Source organism: Anomaloglossus baeobatrachus, chromosome 12 (genome assembly GCF_048569485.1).
Source record: "Anomaloglossus baeobatrachus isolate aAnoBae1 chromosome 12, aAnoBae1.hap1, whole genome shotgun sequence".
Classification (NCBI taxonomy): Eukaryota; Metazoa; Chordata; class Amphibia; order Anura; family Aromobatidae; genus Anomaloglossus; species Anomaloglossus baeobatrachus.
The window spans coordinates 100132891-100151751 of NC_134364.1; the positions used below are offsets into that span (position 1 = coordinate 100132891).

General features: G+C 42.0%; 1 protein-coding gene across 1 annotated transcript in view; it reads right to left on the reverse strand.

The window, feature by feature from the left end:
• Nucleotides 1-4562: 4562 nt before the first annotated feature.
• The window catches only part of LOC142258100 (uncharacterized), a 41783-nt gene continuing 27484 nt past the window's right edge, over nt 4563-18861 (reverse strand). The window contains exons 5-6 of the mRNA XM_075330567.1: nt 10833-10902; nt 4563-9113 (exon numbers count right to left, since the gene is read on the reverse strand). Coding sequence (XP_075186682.1) covers nt 9077-9113; nt 10833-10902 — 107 coding nt within the window. The 3' untranslated portion in view covers nt 4563-9076. The remainder of the gene's footprint in view (nt 9114-10832; nt 10903-18861) is intronic.

Below are 18861 nucleotides of genomic sequence, written 5' to 3' on the forward strand. Positions count from 1 at the left end.
ATGGTTTGGGGTGAGCTGGACCACAGAGTGAAGGCAAAAGGGCTAACAAGTGCTAAGCATCTCTAGGAACTCCTTCAAGACTGTTGGAAGACCATTTCCAGTGACTACCTCTTGAAGCTCATCAAGAGAACGCCAAGAGTGTGCAAAGCAGTAATCAAAGCAAAAGGTGGCTATTTTGAAGAACCTAGAATATAAGACATATTTTCAGTTATTTCATACTTTTTTGTTAAGTATTTCATTCCACATGTGTTAATTCATAGTTTTGATGCCATCAATGTGAATCTACAATTTTCAGAGTCATGAAAATAAAGAAAACTCTTTGAATGAGGTGTGTCCAAACTTTTGGTCTGTACTGTATGTCTTCCCTTCTGGTCTATAAATGTCACCATCCTAGGCCCCATCCTCGTATATACTGTATGTCCCTATCATGGACCCTTCCTGGTATATATGTTCCCATCCTGGTATTTATGACCCCATCCTGGTATATATGTCCCCTTATTGGCATATGTCTCTATTTTGCCTTTAACGCAAAAACTCCCCATTGTACTCACCCTCCCCGGCTCCCATGTTGCGCGGCATCCTCCTCTGTAAATAGCGGCCAGTGACTGGTAGCTGACTTGAAGTATGTGCCATGGCGCATGACGTTACTGTCATGCGCCACCCCAACTCAAAGTACCGCCGATGTCAGCTACCAGCCACTGTTTTGGAGGTAGCTTGTATTGCAGTGCAGACACATTCAGCTGCAACAGGCATTGGGGTCTACGGGTTTTCAAACCCCGGTCTCAATCCCTGCGACCGTGATCGTTATGCTCCTGGGTTTAGCTGCTCAGGTCAAAGATAGCTCAGATCGAAGAAGTTGCAAGTGAATGTAGCACACACATCACCCATCCTCCTTTATGAATGATATTTTAAGAAATGCCATAATCATATTTTTGGTTCTTTTTAGCTGCTTTAAGTGAAGCCTTCTGTGGAGCAAAAATAAATATATCGGCGATAGAAGGCGGTGAGGTGATACTGCCTGTAAATGAGACTGAGATCAGCATTATTTCCTGGAGAAGAGAAAGCGAACTGACATATATTACGAGAACAGCGCCAAGTAAACGTCATCTACTTCATAGCAGTCCATACAAAAGTCGTCTTTACGTCACAGCTGATGGATCCTTAATCATGACCAAAGTCAACCAAAAAGATCAAGGAGTTTACAGAGCAGAGATAGAGAAACAATCATTGAGTCTATGCATACAGCTGTATGATCTCAAGGTGACCGGTAAGTTCGGACCTATGATTGGGAATGTGTCATCGTAAAATGACATTGTTTATATCAGGTTTTTGTGTTACTTTTTGGTTTATTTTTTTATAATAATCTCTTTATTAAAAAATAAAATTAATACTCTTGTAATTTTCACATTGGCCACTAGGGCTATTTTAGAGACTTTTATTTCCTGTCCTTTCTGGAAGGGTTTTCAGCAGTTTCCTGATTATCACAGGCAGGATTACAATAACAGGTAACAGAATCCCTCAATCACAGCTTCACAATGACTTTTGCACACGCTCATTAGATGCTTGAGTACAAAAGATATGGGTGGAGTCTGTTCATTGCTGCTAATGTACATGTACATTTCTTGAACTAAAATAGCCCTGATGTGAAAATTGCAAGAGTAATTTTATTTTTTAATAACTGCAACTCTCCACTGAATAAAAATCCCTCCTTTAGCCTCATTTGACGGAAAAACAAAGCAAGATACGAATCTTAAAAAAAAAATAGCAATAGAAGACCAATTTCTTTTAACAATGTTCTGAATTTCTTTTAATCACTAAAATATAAAAAAAACTACAAATTTGGTAACGTCGTCATTGTACTCACTTGGAGAGTCACGTTACTGGGTCATTTTTACATGGTAAAGTGAGTGGAGTAAATCACAACTACATATCATTCTGCAAAATAAACAAGCCCTCGTATGGCTGATGATGGAAGAATAACAATTTTATAAATGTTAGGAAAAGAGTAAAAATTGCAAAAACAAAAAATTGTCTGTTAAAGGAATAGACACATCTATCGGTAAGTATTGTACAATACTCCACCTTGTGTTAGAAATGTGAAGGGCGCTCATTTTCACTTTCCTGCACTGCAGTAAACAGATCAATTATGAGGCATAGGTCTGGTAATAGCACTAAAAAAATGAAACTGTATGGCATTGTACTGTGTACATGTCTAATACACAGAACTAACATGAGCATATTTTTTCTACTTCCAGATGTAGAACTAACAGACTACACACCATTGAATCTTGTACGCCTGATACTATCTGCTTGTGTTTTTATTATGATTTGCTGTGTGCTAATTCACCACCTGATTAACGAAGTGTTCCAGAAAGACAGCGGCACTGACGATAACATGCAACCAGACAGGACAATACCAAAGAGTGGTGAAATGCCATTGTATCCAATGTTCTAATGCCATGGAGGAAGACCAAGGAATTTGTGATTACGGCTGTCATCTCTTATTTTTTCACATTTGTACACACACATGAAAAATGTTTAGACTTCAACCCCTTTGAAAATGTGACTTTTCACTTTGTTTTTCACACCGTCTTCCAAAAGCCGACTTCAACCCCTTACCAAACATGGCTTTTCACTTCGGTTTTTAAACCCATCTTCCAAGATCTGACTTCAACCCCTTCCCAATATGGCTTTTCTCTTCGGTTTTTACACCCATCTTTCAAAAACTGACTTCAACCCCTTCCCGACGTGGTTTTTCATTTTGGTTTTTTACAACCGTCTTCTGAGAGCTGACAGCAACACCTTACCAATGTGGTGTTTCATTTTGGTGTTTACACCCGTCTTCTGAAAATGACTTCAACCCCTTTAAAACTTGGCTTTTCATTTTGTTTTTTATACCCGTCTTCCGAGAGCTGACCTCAACCTCTCCCCAAAGTGGCTTTCAATTGTTGCTTTTCACCGGTCTTCCAAGAGCTGACTTCAACCCCTCAACTGAAATGGCTTTTCACTTTTGTTTTTCGCCCATCTTACAAGAGCAAACTTCAACCCCTTCCCAACGTGGCCTTTCACTTTGTTTTTTCGCCAGTCTTCCATGATCCAACTTTAACACCTTCCCAACGTGGCTTATCACTTTAGCTTTTCGTCCCTGTCTTTCAAGGCCTGAAACTTTATTTTTTCATCGACATATGGGCTTTTTTGGCTAGCTTCAAGTTTGACATTCATGGTCCATATATGGACCAGCCGCAGGTCTTCTGACTCTCAATGAAAAACGTATTTGCCAAGGAGTGGGTTGAGTTTAGGCCAGAAGACTCAATTCGGGTCGTCCTTAGACTGTGAATGTGGGATTTGTAGTAGTTTTGAGAGAGACACAATGGGCAAAAAATATTTGTGAGGTGGAATGGTGAAAAACATTTTAATTCTGCCATTGATGCTTCGGTTGAATTTTTATGGCAATCACTGTATAGTAAAAATGGTATGACAACTTTTCAAGTTTTTAATTTTTTCCTCAATGGGAGCTTGTTGTTCTGTGTGTCAAGCAGTAAGTTTTATACCTACCATTTTGAGGGACATCACAGAGACATTCAGCACTCAATTATCACATTGCAGTCCCTTCTTCTCTAACCCCTTAGATGCCAGAGTCGTTATTTAACCCATCAAGCTCTAATTGCTGCAGTTAGAGAAGGGTGTCCACTGTAGAACACAACTGGTAACTATCATAAATGAAGCATACACAGCTCCTCCAACTACTTCCTACACCGGAACCTACAACATGATTTGCGTTCTCCCCTTTGAAAATACTTTTTGTTAAAAGGGCCCTCCAATGATAAGATGATCAAAGGGTATCCCATTGTCGAAACCATCAGCGATCCCTTGTGATCTGTGGGTGAAGTGTCCCGTTTCCCTGCAGAGTCACCACAGGTGACATGAAAATGTTGCTATTGAAATCAGTGGGTTGTTTGGTTCTTCCAGAGTAAGATATGTTCTTCCAAGCTGTTCTCCTCTAGATGAGGGTCTGGAAAGGGGGACGCTTTCTGTATTAACAGAATTCCTTAGAAGGGTATATCAAAATGGATTTTCTAAAGCCAACCATACTCATTAGATGATTGGCTATTGGCTGAACGATGCTATGGCTGGTCGTTCAGCCAACAACCATGTCAGCCAACAGTCCCATAGACAGGAGTGCCCATCAGTGGACAGTGGAAAGGCAAAGCTTTTGACTGAAACGTCGACGGTTTATTTGTGGGAGAGCAATGTGATACACAGTTTGAAATCTGAAATGTAAGATTGACATCTCACCTGACAATCAGTCAGCCAGCCCTCCACCCCTATAAACAACAGATGAACTCGTTGAAGTTGGCGTATTCAGCCGATATTAGTCTAATGCATGGGGGCCTTATGACAGACAAGCCCTGCCAAAATTGGCAATCAAAATGACGAATCATACTAATAGGGTGTAATGGTACCCACTTAACGATTTCCTAAAATACCAATAGGGGTTTTACAAGGTAACACTTCTCAGTTCCATGACATCAAAATAACACTCGAGACATGTAGCTTGCTTAGTATATTTATACTTACAGCAAATATATGTTATATTTGTAACAGCACACAAAAAAGAAAAACTGCAACTATCAGTCAAAGGCATAATATTAGAAATCAAGAGACTTTTTGCAGTAAATCCTTAATCAGGCTAGGTAACAAAACATTAATGAAACAATTCTGTCCTACTAGGGGAAATGGACATGATAGAGGCGTCAAGCCACGGTTTCTACAGGCATCCATGAATGGTCAATATTTTCCTGAAAAAGCCAGGTCACTGAAAAGCTGGACTGGCGATAACCAGCTGATGGTTGTGTAGTAGGTGGCCGAGCCCCTGGTAACATAAATAATGGTTATGTCTTATATTCTATGTCTGTGTGATAAAGCAATGTGAATGTATAAAGTATATGCACCAGTCAGATAGGTTTTTAATATGATAGAAAATGATGCCATCTAGCAGTTAATTTAGGTAAATATAAATACGACGTAGTAGGATTGTAGCTATGATTTTAGATAGGATAGGGTTAAGGATAGTTATAGGAGGGAAAAGAGTAACAAAAGCAGCCATCTTAGGGTCAAGAGGTAGAGTGGGATCGAGTGGGAAAAGGAAAGGATGTGCGCCAAGGTGTGAATGCCGGTCCTGGAACCCGAGTTCACCTCTAGAGGTTCACGACTCACCCTGGCGGATGAGGAGACGGTCCTGGAGTACCAAGGACTATGTCAGAATGGTGATGGGAACTGACGGAAAATACTACGGTAGGTGGTGACCGCAATACCCTTATTGGGAAAACAAAGTATCCCCCAGCTAGGGTGAGCAGATGTCGTTTACCATGCCTGCCATGAAGGTGTTAAGAACAAGTGAAATGAGTGTAGTTAAGAAAACCCTAGTCTGACATGGTTTCTTTGCAGCAGTCTCTACATCAGTGAGCAAGTAAGTGAATGGAGTCCCAGGCAAGCGAGTGCCAAGAAGCTTACACATAGAGATCCTTTTTTGGGGATATGTCTGTCTAATAATAGGAGTGCAGCGACCAAGCAGCCTGGCACTGTGCTCCTTCAGCTGCACCAGCTTCCATTCTTCACTTCTTATTGGGACTAACTTTTTGCCTATTTTTGACAGCCATAAATTTGTTATCCTCTCCACGAGACCGTTTTACAATGTTCATTGAACACCAGTAAACTTTACTTAAAGGAATTTTCCATGTCATAAAAATTATTTCTAAAGTGATAGCATTTATGAAAACGGTCATCTTTGCAATGGGCATGTAAAAAAATTTCTGAATTATTTAATTAGTTTCGGCACTTTTCACAGAGAACCGGAAGCTGATTTCTTTCGTCGGTCTCAACACAGGAAGAAACAGATGCTGTGATGTGATGTCACAGAACCATGTGACTTGGCCTGAGTAAGGTCAGCCCTCCTGGCTGGTACCTTCCTACATTATTCCTATGCCACCCACCCCGCAACAGCATCACGATAATAGCGCATTTTGTTATATAGGTAGTAGTAGTAGTTGAAGATCTGATTACATGACTATATGTCAGCTAGGTAGGAAAAAATATATATACTGTGGGAAGGACTTCCCCACTGTGAAAGATGACGTCTATTGATGCGGAGACTTACGTACTGTATTTTCCGGGTTGTAAGATGCCCTTTTTCCCCCCAAAAACTGGGGAAAAAAATGGGGGTACATCTTACAAACAGCATATGGCTTACCAGCGTGGCATTGATCTGCGGGCTGCTTTGAATCGCCAACAGTTGACGAAATGGACTTCAAGAAAATAGCCGCCGAGGCCACTCTGCCCAGGCGTCACCTCCGCGGCCATTTTATTGAAGTCCCTTGTGTCAACGGCCAGTGATTCAATGGAGCCTGCAGTCCGCCGGCAGATCAATGGCGCTCACCGCCGCGACACCCCACAGTATCGCTGACCATCCACTGCCACACACTGACCCTCGAGCCGCGACACTCCCTCCTCCGAGCCTGCCAGCAGATCAATGGTGCCAGCTGTCGTGACGGCCCACGAGCCCGCAGTATTGCCAACCTTTCGCACACTAACCCTCTTGAGCTGTGACACCCTCTCCTCCGAGCCTGCAGCATCGCCAACCCTCCTGAGCCGCAACACCCCCTTCCTCCGAGCACGCAGCATCGCCTACCCTGCCTCCGAGCACGCAGCATCGCCTACCCTGCCTCCTGTGATCTTCCTGAGCCGCTCTATCACCGCCGCTCCCCCTGGTGATATAACAGGTATTAGGATTATAAGATGGACCCTCATTTTAACAGTAAAAATTATTTTTTTCCTATTTTCCTCCTTTAAATTTGAGGTGCATCTTATAACCTAGTGCACCTTATAAAACAAAAAATACGGTAGCTGAGCAACATAGCAATGGGACATCTTGACACAGGATTTGGAAAGTAAACTGCTAAGAAGGCAGAATCTTATCTAATTATTCAGAATTTTGAATACTTGTACAATAAAGATTATTATTTTAATAAATTGTCACTTTTGAATACATTTTCAGTTTATTATTTAATTTTCTTTTTTACTTAGTTTTGTGTTTTCTAAATATAGGACTTTTAATAAAAATGTCTTTAATCCAATGAATTAGCTGCCTTCTATATATTATAGATATACAAAGCTAGTTTTTTAATGCATATAATTGCTCTATTAAGCATCAGAGCCTCTCACTCATGAAAACGGGAGAATTGGTCTGACCTGGAATGAATATTTTGTGATTAAATGCCCAGGATATCTAAAATGGTCATTTTTTCATTGAAAATGGTCTAAACTCAATTTCAGCTATCACTGATCCCAAGAAGATGTGTTTGTGAATGAAGCGGAAGTGAGCATGTGCGACCACCAATCCTACCTAGTGAATGGAGCAGTGGTCGCACATGCTCAGTACTATTCCATTCATACATTAGACTTTGGAACCCCTCTCGTGGTCGATGGGGACTCCAGAGGTTGGACCCTACCAGCAATGACACATTCATCACCTATTCTGTGAATAAATAATAAATGTTGTTTATGCAATAACCCCTTTAAAGGTTTCCTAAAAAAACAAGTAGTCTATCTTGACAAAAAATGACATACTCATGTAAAATTTTGATATGTCAAGAAATTCCTTAGTATGACCTTGAACTAATTAGTAATTTTCGAGTGTAGACCTCTTTGATATTACACCTCATCAGACATCAGATTGTTCACCAGTCTGACCAAAATCACTGGGAGTATATAGGGAGTAAAAGGATCTTAGAAATTTTCCACTGCAAAAAAAAATAAAAATATATATATATATATATATATATATATATATATATATATATATATATATATATATATATATATATATATATATATATATATATATAGTCACCTTCTGTACGGATTCTGTTCCATCACTGTTGGTTTTCCCGAGGCTCATGATTAGCTTCAGGGCTCATGTGGCAGAACATATCTCTGGAACGGTGCCGTTATGGGAGGTGAGTATATGTTATTTTTATTTTATGAGGGGGACAACTTTCTTAAAAGGAGTTGGCTAAGTAATGGACAACCCCTTCAAAGAGCAGACAGTCATGTAATATATAAAGGCATAATAAATAAAGGCAGCATTCCACCCCAAAGATCGCCATTCACTAAGGTTTGAGAGAGACCTTTTGAGCTGAAGCTTCACAAGTCGTGCATGACAACTTACTGTACTTTTTAATTTGGTAAATGTGGTGAAAGACGTCATTTTTTGGTTTCTGCAAGTCGAGGCATCCACCACTTTCTAGAATGAGAGTCAATCGACAGAATAGGGATGGTTTACCACTTTGTGTTCTCGGACTTTTCCATATGTTTGGGTGATTTTTCCGTTGCATATCTTCCAGCAATTTCATTAAGACTCTACGGCAAAATCCATACTTTTTAATTGTGGATTTTATCGCAGATGCCCCAACCCCAAGCAATGCTTTCTAAAGGTTGAAAACCTAGGTGTGTCCACACCACTGGTCAATTTAGGCACAGCTACTTTTTCTTCTTTGTGTGTTGATCAGATCTTCCAAAATCATTTGCCAATCATCTATCATACTGCAGATTTTGCACAATTGCGCAGTTTTTCTCTAAGGCTTGGTGCTCATTGTACCTGAGTTTTTTCTTAAACCTTCCTCTGTCTAACTCTAATAGAAAAGCGCAGCCTGCTGTGCCTTCTTATACAGCCGAAAAAAGGAATTCCCAATGCATATCGCTTAGACGAAGGTCAAACCAATGTGCCATTGGATTCCCTTCCAATGGAGTCTCAACCTATGGTTTGGACGCGAAGGCTAACTCAAATATGGTAAACTCCATGTTACATCAAGTTAAACTTAAAAATCAAATCGCTCGATTTAATCTTCTTTTAAGCAATTGTCGGGAAGTCGTCTTGTAGAGCCACATCTGTCGGGATCTCGGAGGTGTAACTGAAGAATTAGTCTGAATGATATAAGCTTAGATCATCACATACAATTGAGTTTAGAATTAGTAATACTGCAATGCAACTGGCAAAGTCGTTTTCCACCAAATGCCTTCATATCTGTAGGTCTGCTTTAGCCCCTCTGAATTTTCTAGGTTAAAAAAAACAAAAAACAAAGAGAAAGATAAAGAAAAGATTTTTATTTCTATCATAACAAACATATCATAAAAGTATAATGCTGGAAGAAAAAAAAAAGAATTAATTTTCCTTCCTTTGATGCCCAAAGTTACCATGATAAAATAGGCTACCTCCATAACACTACCTGAACCCAATGACAGTACCAACTAACACACCCAAATCAGTGGCCCATGGATGCCAGCCATATTATTACTAGCTAGCCTCAAGACCACCAATTGTGCCCTTGGTCTTCACTACTCCTGGTAATTGTGAAGCTCAATCCTTAGCCCAAGGGGACAGCTACAGCTTGGACGGCTGCTGGATGTGTCCACTTTTTGAACCTCACTGATTTGCTTTGATTTTGGCAACGTTTTATAATCCCTTCTAAAGTTGGACACTGAAATTAGGAGTACACATTAAGGCCCACAATATCACTTGTGTGGCCCTAAACCATCAGGACACAGATATGCTTTTTCAGTAAACTCTACGGGGACACTGCAGAGCTAACTATAGGAACCTGTCACGTCCCTACTGGCGTACCTGCACTGTCCCGCTTCCTCCTCCCGGTAGAGACACCATCACACTCACCCTCCCGGCTGCGGCATCTATCACTGTTCATCCTGTCTACTCCCGTGGCCTGCACAAATCGCACAGTTTTCTTAGGAGCGTGTTTAGGGTAAGTTCACACACGGCATCTTTTTTTTTTACCACAAAGATGCAGCGTTTTTGTCCCAGACAAAATCAAAATCTCATTGACTTTGCTGGGAGAAGGAAATGCATGCATTTTGGTGCATATTTGTAACCTCAAAAACGCACCAAAAACGCAGCAAAAGATGCCCTGTGTGAACTTAGACTTATGGTGCTCTCGCATCTCTGCTCTAACCCGAAAATGCGAAGCACTAGGTACATAAGGCATCTTCCCCTTATGGGAGGGGCCTAATGAATGTGGCCTTATTGCCAGTGACATGCTGACAGTTGTCTGCTCCTGTTTCTCGTTAACAGTATCCGTTACCTGTGCTTGCTAACCTGTACCTGTGTTCTAGTACCAGCCTAAACTTGCCATACCCATCAGTACTTGTTACACCTGCTGTACCTGCCATACCAGATGTACCTGTTGTTCGATCCATGCCCGCTGTACCTGCTGTTCCATCTGTGCCTACTGCACCTGCCTTACCTGCTGTGCCAACTGTATCTGCTGCACCTGCAGTTCGATCTGTGCCTACTGTACCTGCTGCACCTGCCGTACACTCTGCAACAGCCTAAACCAGCCAGCCAGTCTGCATCAGCTGTCCTGTCTGCACCTGAACCAGTCCCTACATCCTCGACCCCTAGGGTCAGCTGCCGCACTGCTGCAATATCCCCTGGATATCATCCAACACAAGCCTATCCTCAGCATCAGAGGCCCTTGAAGAAAAGTTGGCACTTAAGTCCCTCCATGGTGACACGGTGCTGTGGTACAGTAAGTCCACACCCACCAGTGTAACAGAACCACTCATATTAGGAGAATCTTGCTCCCTTGACATCAAGCAAAAAAAAAAAGTAGATGAGGTGAAGAGTTAGCAATGAATAGATGTGGCTATCATCTCTACAGTTTATGGAAGTTTAGAAAAGCTAGCTCCTCTCCAGCTTCAATAAAAAAAGAAAACTAAAGAGCAAAATAAAAGCAACCGATGAGGAGAAACACTTTACATACATTGTGAACATTGTGGTGATTCCGGTGATCACGTACACAGCCACGCCGGCACTCAGACCTGAACATGCACCTGAAATAAAGGTTTAGAAACAATTAATTACTACAGGAGATAACCAAATTGATTTAAGTTGCCTTGGTTCGGTTTCCAGTACGGTCCTCCATGGCAGCCGGTCTTCACTTCGACCCCTCGTAAAGTCAATACATGTGGTGCCAAGGATGCCGGATGCAGAGCAAACACAGCTGGCATCAAGGACTATACGCTGGTTATGGACAGCGCAAATTGAACTGCTTATCTCTAATAATAAATTCCGCACACATTTCCAATGTCATTTTGATACATTTAAGGGAGTTATCCATCCTGAAGATTGGCTGCAGGCAACCACAAATTTCCCTTCATTTATATAAATGATCATGCAGCATCCCCCAGGTTAGTCGTCATTCTCAATGTCAGCTCTTTGCCTTAGGTAACAGAGTTGGTTCCAACTTTCATATCAGTAAAGGGTTTATTCGTATGGTACAACTTCTTTCATGGTACGGGCTTTTCAACCTTCTGATTAGACTAACATTAAACGGAACTTTTCAGAAGGTGTTTGCCAAGCCATCATCACTATCTGATGGATACAATCGCCTAAGGGTATGTGCCCACGATCAGGACTCACTGCATCCTGGTCGTAGCAAGTCCTGACTGGCGGGGCTGCGCGTCTCCTCCGCAGGAATCTGCGGCTGCTTGTACCCACGATCAGGGTTCTCTCACTTGTGTTCTCCCTACGGAGGACGCATGCGACTCCGCAGCAAAAAATTGACATGCTACGACTTGGAAAGTCGCACCGCAGGTCAGTGTTTGCTGCTGAAAAAAAGCACTGTGGGCACGGGATTTCTAGAAATCCATCCACTATGCTGGTACTGTACAACGCAGTGTTTTGGATGCAGCGAAAAAACACTACATCCAAAACACTGCAAACACTTAGTCTTCAAAGGTGTCCACGAGTGTGTCATACACTAATGAGATCTTTCACTATTGAGTCAAGATGTCCACAGCTCATACTTACCCTAATTTGCTTGATAAACAGATAAGTCATCCCAAGTCGCTTGACTGAAATTTAGCACATGCGTCATTGCTATCCACTTCCGGCATATGTATCTTCGCAATCTGCCAACACCAGCGTTGTGATCTTCTTGAGGCACATAGTGAAGCCATTTACTTCGAGTGCATATGTAGTCGTGATCCACTCCTAACGCAATAATTATTGCAATCTGCTGGAGCAGACTTGTTTGATTCATGTGTTGTTGGGGTATACACTGACAAGCAAAAGGGTAACAATGTTTTGAATTTTTGACTTTTAGGCTCTATATCTCACCATCCTCTACAGCTTTGTACGTGATACAACCTTCATTTTATAGACAAACATCTTGGCTGTCTAGTACATAAATGTGACTTGCAGCTATTTAGCATATCATTAGTTATGCAGATTCTTGGCATGTCACTACATTGTTACTGTTTTGTTCCTAAAAATCTAAATTTTAATTTTTATTTTGTTAGTATTTTGTAAATCCTAACATCAAACAATTTCTCATAAAAATGTACACATTTTATTGACAATAATAAAACTTCAGGAAAAACCTGATAGTGACAGACAAACATGCATTAAATACAAAAATAATTTACCGAAGAAAAAAGGGTTAGAAATCAGATACAAAATGTGAAAGCAGTAGAGGACGTGATTAGACCCATTTGCAAGTAACCCTAACTAGGATATTACCACAAGGCTGGCTAACCTCATCTAAATACCCCATACTCTAGGCAAACCTGGCCACGATAACAAGGGGGGAGAGGGAGAAGAGCCAAGGTATACATATATATACAGATATAATAGATCAAGAACCGCAGGAGAACCACTTTCCCCAACCAAGTGATAAACCATGTAGTAACGCTGAGTAGCTTTACCCAGCTTTCCTGAGATTAACCTTAGCATTCACAGTCCGCAGGCATATAACTGATAAATCAGGGGGCTGCTCGGAGTCATAATCACTGCTGTAGATAGGAATATAGGGTCCGCCAACATCAGAAGCGGTTTATAATATAATTATAATTGCCTTGACGCATTTCCCTGTTATCAGCGGTTCATCAGGAGGCGAAGGTATAAAAGAAACAAACACCCCATAAGGTAATGCGGCAGAGTAGACAAAATTATACCGAGCTACTAACATAAATCACCATAAAAACAGGGTGAACAAAATCATCCAGTGCTACCAGCATGAATACCCCATAACAAGTAAGCCATTAATACTTGCCCAGATCAGCATTATGTTCCAGAAAAACCAAGGGTGGCACCAAGTTCACAATGGAGGCCCACACTGGCAGTTTCCCCCACCATAGATCCAGGTAGCGCTGACAATGCAGTATGTCCGCCAGCCGTCAGTGTGTCAGGAAACCCACATAGATATTCAGGGACTTATCACCACCCTTTACCATATATATAAGGCTAATCCAGGTGAGTAAAATAATATTAATGTCACATCCCCACCAGAGCCCTCTCCTGTGACTTCTGCTTTGATCACCAGGCGGAACCGTGTTCCTGCCATCGACTGTGATGGTGCTAGGAGAGGAGTCAGTGCCAGTGGCTCTGGTGGGCGCAGGCTCCACTCATCTACTAAGCTGGGTTTCCCTGGGATATGCAGTACCACCGGCTGACTGTAGGTGGCGTGCGTCTTCCAGGTGAAATTACCACCATTCAACTGCAACCAATGGGAAGACACCACGCCCTTCTAATTCCTCCTCCTGTCTGCTGGTCACTGCCAGAGATAGTTCTGAATTCCTGCTCTCTTCAGAATAGTGATCCCTGTGTTTTGTTCTCCGACTACCCTCTTGCCTGCCGTTTTTGTACCTCACTACCAGATCCGGATTTGACCTCTGCCTGGTTTCCTGATTTTGCCGATTTTGTGCCTGTTGTGCATCTCCTGGTTTGACCCTGCCGGACTACTAATCTCATCTGGACTGCAGCCTGTCACAGGTAGTGATCTCTGGGGCCCTGTGTAATTCCAAATCCCTGTATAGGGGGTTAAAGTGTTTCGGGGTTCTCGGGGTCCTGTTTTGTGAGCGGCTTTCCTCTAACCTGTCTGTTACAGCCAGTCTGAATATGTGGCTCCAGGCAGGCGTAACAATTAACTACACTCAGAAAGTTAATGTATAAATGCGTGCGCTCCAATCTGGAATGCACACAACACCGATGGCAAATCCCAGCATCGTGAGTACATCGACGATGTCGGCGCATGCGCAGAAAGGTGCACTCTACGCCGGAACGCACTGCATCATCAATGCAAGCGTCCGGCATCTCAGAATAGTGACGCTATCTGTTCATGTGCAGTTACTACACACCTAACAGAAGGCAATGATAGAGTTCTAATACTGCGCATGCGTCACCTGATAGTGTCTCATAACAACCAGTCGGATAGACTACTGAAGCCCGCTATAGGATTGTAATTGACTTAGCGGTCATTAGCCCTCCAAATTACAGGGAAGTAATACAAAAGGTATCAACAATATTATATAATGGCTCAACCACAATTTACTGTACCGATAACTGCACAAAAATATTACATACATGAACATTAGATATTAGACTATACATTACCGTAAATATAGTTTATATGCAAATCACATTCTACTCGTGTCAAACAATAACACTGACATAAAAATTGATTAGTATAATACAGTGAACATTCAAGTATAATAATCACATCACACAGATGTATCAAACCAATAATATATCATCAATGTACACATGATTAGATACAGTTATGTCTTAAGAATATACAAGAACTCTCAGTACAGTCTATAAAAAACATATTCAAACAGTTGGCCGTAAACATACAATATATAAACACTAGAGTTGAGCGGATTGCTAATAATCCGGGTCCGGCGGATCAGTGGAGAGAGAGAGACAGAGACAGAGAGAGAAAAAAACAAACAAAAAAAACCAAAACAAAACCCGAAACCGGATCGTGCACCCGGAATCCCGCGTCCAGGTCGGACCCGGATCTACCGCTGAAACCGCGCGGATCCGGATTTTTCAAGTCCGGGTCTGCTCAACACTAATAAACACACAATATAAATATAAATAACAGTGTGGCCCATGAATATAGGGAAAAAAAACAAAAGAAAAGAGGGAAAAACACTGAGTATGTACAGGAATAACCTAAAGGATAAACACATGCACTAAGTGGGAAGAAAACAAGCAAAAGAAAGTTGCTTGTTAGTCCATCAGGAGTAACAGATCCCATCCTATAAATCCAGCCTGCCTCTTACTGAAGCAGGATCCTACCAAAATCTCCTCCTCTCATACCTAGCAAAACAAGCTCAATCATAGAAAAGCGGTTTAATATCGCCATTGTGGATCATATTCACATGACGCGCAATAGGAGTATCCCTCTTATTGCGTATATCAGAAAGATTCTCTCCAACCCGTCTCCTCATTTCACGTCGAGTCTTCCCGACGTAGTCCATAGGGCATGTACAGTTAGGTCCAGAAATATTTGGACAGTGACACAATTTTCGCGTGTTGGGCTCTGCATGCCACCACATTGGATTTGAAATGAAACCTCTACAACAGAATTCAAGTGCACGTTTAATTTGAAGGTTTGAACAAAAATATCTGATAGAAATTGTAGGAATTGTACACATTTCTTTACAAACACTCCACATTTTAGGAGGTCAAAAGTAATTGGACAAATAAACCAAACCCAAACAAAATATTTTTATTTTCAATATTTTGTTGCGAATCCTTTGGAGACAATCACTGCCTTAAGTCTGGAACCCATGGACATCACCAAACGCTGGGTTTCCTCCTTCTTAATGCTTTGCCAGGCCTTTACAGCCGCAGCCTTCAGGTCTTGCTTGTTTGTGGGTCTTTCCGTCTTAAGTCTGGATTTGAGCAAGTGAAATGCATGCTCAATTGGGTTAAGATCTGGTGATTGACTTGGCCATTGCAGAATGTTCCACTTTTTTGCACTCATGAACTCCTGGGTAGCTTTGGCTGTATGCTTGGGGTCATTGTCCATCTGTACTATGAAGCGCCGTCCGATCAACTTTGCGGCATTTGGCTGAATCTGGGCTGAAAGTATATCCCTGTACACTTCAGAATTCATCCGGCTACTCTTGTCTGCTGTTATGTCATCAATAAACACAAGTGACCCAGTGCCATTGAAAGCCATGCATGCCCATGCCATCACGTTGCCTCCACCATGTTTTACAGAGGATGTGGTGTGCCTTGGATCATGTGCCGTTCCCTTTCTTCTCCAAACTTTTTTCTTCCCATCATTCTGGTACAGGTTGATCTTTGTCTCATCTGTCCATAGAATACTTTTCCAGAACTGAGCTGGCTTCATGAGGTGTTTTTCAGCAAATTTAACTCTGGCCTGTCTATTTTTGGAATTGATGAATGGTTTGCATCTAGACGTGAACCCTTTGTATTTACTTTCATGGAGTCTTCTCTTTACTGTTGACTTAGAGACAGATACACCTACTTCACTGAGAGTGTTCTGGACTTCAGTTGATGTTGTGAACGGGTTCTTCTTCACCAAAAGAAAGTATGCGGCGATCATCCACCACTGTTGTCATCCGTGGACGCCCAGGCCTTTTTGAGTTCCCAAGCTCACCAGTCAATTGCTTTTTTCTCAGAATGTACCCGACTGTTGATTTTGCTACTCCAAGCATGTCTGCTATCTCTCTGATGGATTTTTTCTTTTTTTTCAGCCTCAGGATGTTCTGCTTCACCTCAATTGAGAGTTCCTTAGACCGCATGTTGTCTGGTCACAGCAACAGCTTCCAAATGCAAAACCACACACCTGTAATCAACCCCAGACCTTTTAACTACTTCATTGATTACAGGTTAACGAGGGAGATGCCTTCAGAGTTAATTGCAGCCCTTAGAGTCCCTTGTCCAATTACTTTTGGTCCCTTGAAAAAGAGGAGGCTATGCATTACAGAGCTATGATTCCTAAACCCTTTCTCCGATTTGAATGTGAAAACTCTCATATTGCAGCTGGGAGTGTGCACTTTCAGCCCATATTATATATCTAATTGTATTTCTGAACATGTTTTTGTAAACAGCTAAAATAACAAAACTTGTGTCACTGTCCAAATATTTCTGGCCCTGACTGTACAAGTTGCCCAATAGACAACGCCGGCAGATCTATCATTACCGAAATCCCTCAATACATAAATAATTCCCGTCGCCGAACTGACAAAGGATTTACACTGACCCATAGAGTTGCAATTACAGCAATCCCCAAATCTAAAACAAAAAAAAACACAACTTTTTCTGTCTAGCCACGTGCCTGTACGTTGTGGACCCTGATATAAGCGGGCTTTACACACAACGATATCGCTAGCGATCTCGATAGCGATGTAACATGCCAGATCGCACATACGATTTGCCAAGAACGCTCATAGGTCGTGTTTTATGCGGCGGTCACATGAGCGATCTCGGCAAAGCTTATCTGTGATCTGGCGTGTCACATCGCTAACGAGATCGCTAGCGATATCGTGTGTAAAGCAGCCTATAGACTGTGCACTAGACGGTCTCTTAAGGACCGCCCCCATCTATATGTAATACTGGGGTTGATGGAAATAATGTCTGTGAGCCCGGGATCCACTCTCAAAATACCCCAATGCTTTTTGATTACACGGAAAACTCATTCTGATTGGGAATCATATGTACCAATAATACGCAGGATACCCTAATCAGCATCCTTCTGCCTTGGGGACAGCAGAGATGGTCTATCCCTGCTCCCCGCAAATCCTAGATATTCAGTAAGAATCTGTCTGGTGTAACGCCTATCAAGACATTTCTCATAAAGATTGGTGGCTTGGCTTCTAAAGTCACATTCTCTGGTGCTGTTCCTTTGTAACCGGAGGACCTGTCCCTTTGGAGTGTCCTTTTTGAGGGGAAAGTGATGATGACTATCCCACTTTAGTATTGAATTAGTTTTTCTGTATTATTATTTTGTAATCCATCTTTAGCTTTGAACTCTGCGTGAATCCTTCAGGGCATTCTCTCGATCAGATTCAAGCATATCTCAACCAAAATCTGATTTTACACGTTCCAAGGGTTGGCGCATACTGGGCGACTCACTTGGGGATGTATACGGCTTGTTCTTCACCTCAAACCACAAGTATTCAATTGGGTTGAGGTCTGGGGACTGTGGAGGCCAATCTAGCTTCTCTACTTCATTTTCACATGCACAGATAAGGAGATGTCTGGCAAACGGCACAACACAGAGGTTACGATGGGGATGGTAAATGAGAGGATGACCTCAACGATAGGGACTAAAACGGGTCACCTGCTGACACTAGCTTGTGTCTGAACCCTAAGCTTCCCTATACAAGTCCTTCTTCTCGTGCCTAGTCCGTAAATGTCCCTCCACCCACCCTGAATATTGCCAAGGTTGGTGAGTGCCCTAGACTTCACCACTACAGTAATAAGATAGAGGGGAAGGAAGACAGACAGGGGAACAAAAAGGGTATACACTAACTATTGCTGCCAAACACTAGGACTTTGAACCATTTCTTCCCCAATCTCGATGTATGCTTCTGGTCGTTGTCCTGCTAGAACATTATGTCGTCCTTTTCATACACATAGTACTTTACTGAACAAAGTAACTCGTCTTGTAGGATACTCACATATAGCTCAGCATTGAGACCACCATCCATACTGGTCAAGCATCCAATGCCTTGGTCTGTGAACAGCTCCATATCATTAGGTGTCCTCCACCGATCTTGACAGTTCCTTCAATTTTTAGATCCATTAGCCCCCTTTTTACCTTGTTGTTTTCAGACCCATTTGCTCCCATCAGAGCAGTCTACTGACTTTCATCTCATCTCTCCAACTGACCCGTTCTCAATCTTCCACTTCTCATACTTTTTTGCAAACTCGAGCCAATGCTTCTTATGGTATTGAAGTCAAGGCTTCTTTACCTTTTTTCGGGCCACCATTCCAGACTTGTGTAAGATGCATCGCCGGGTGTTTGC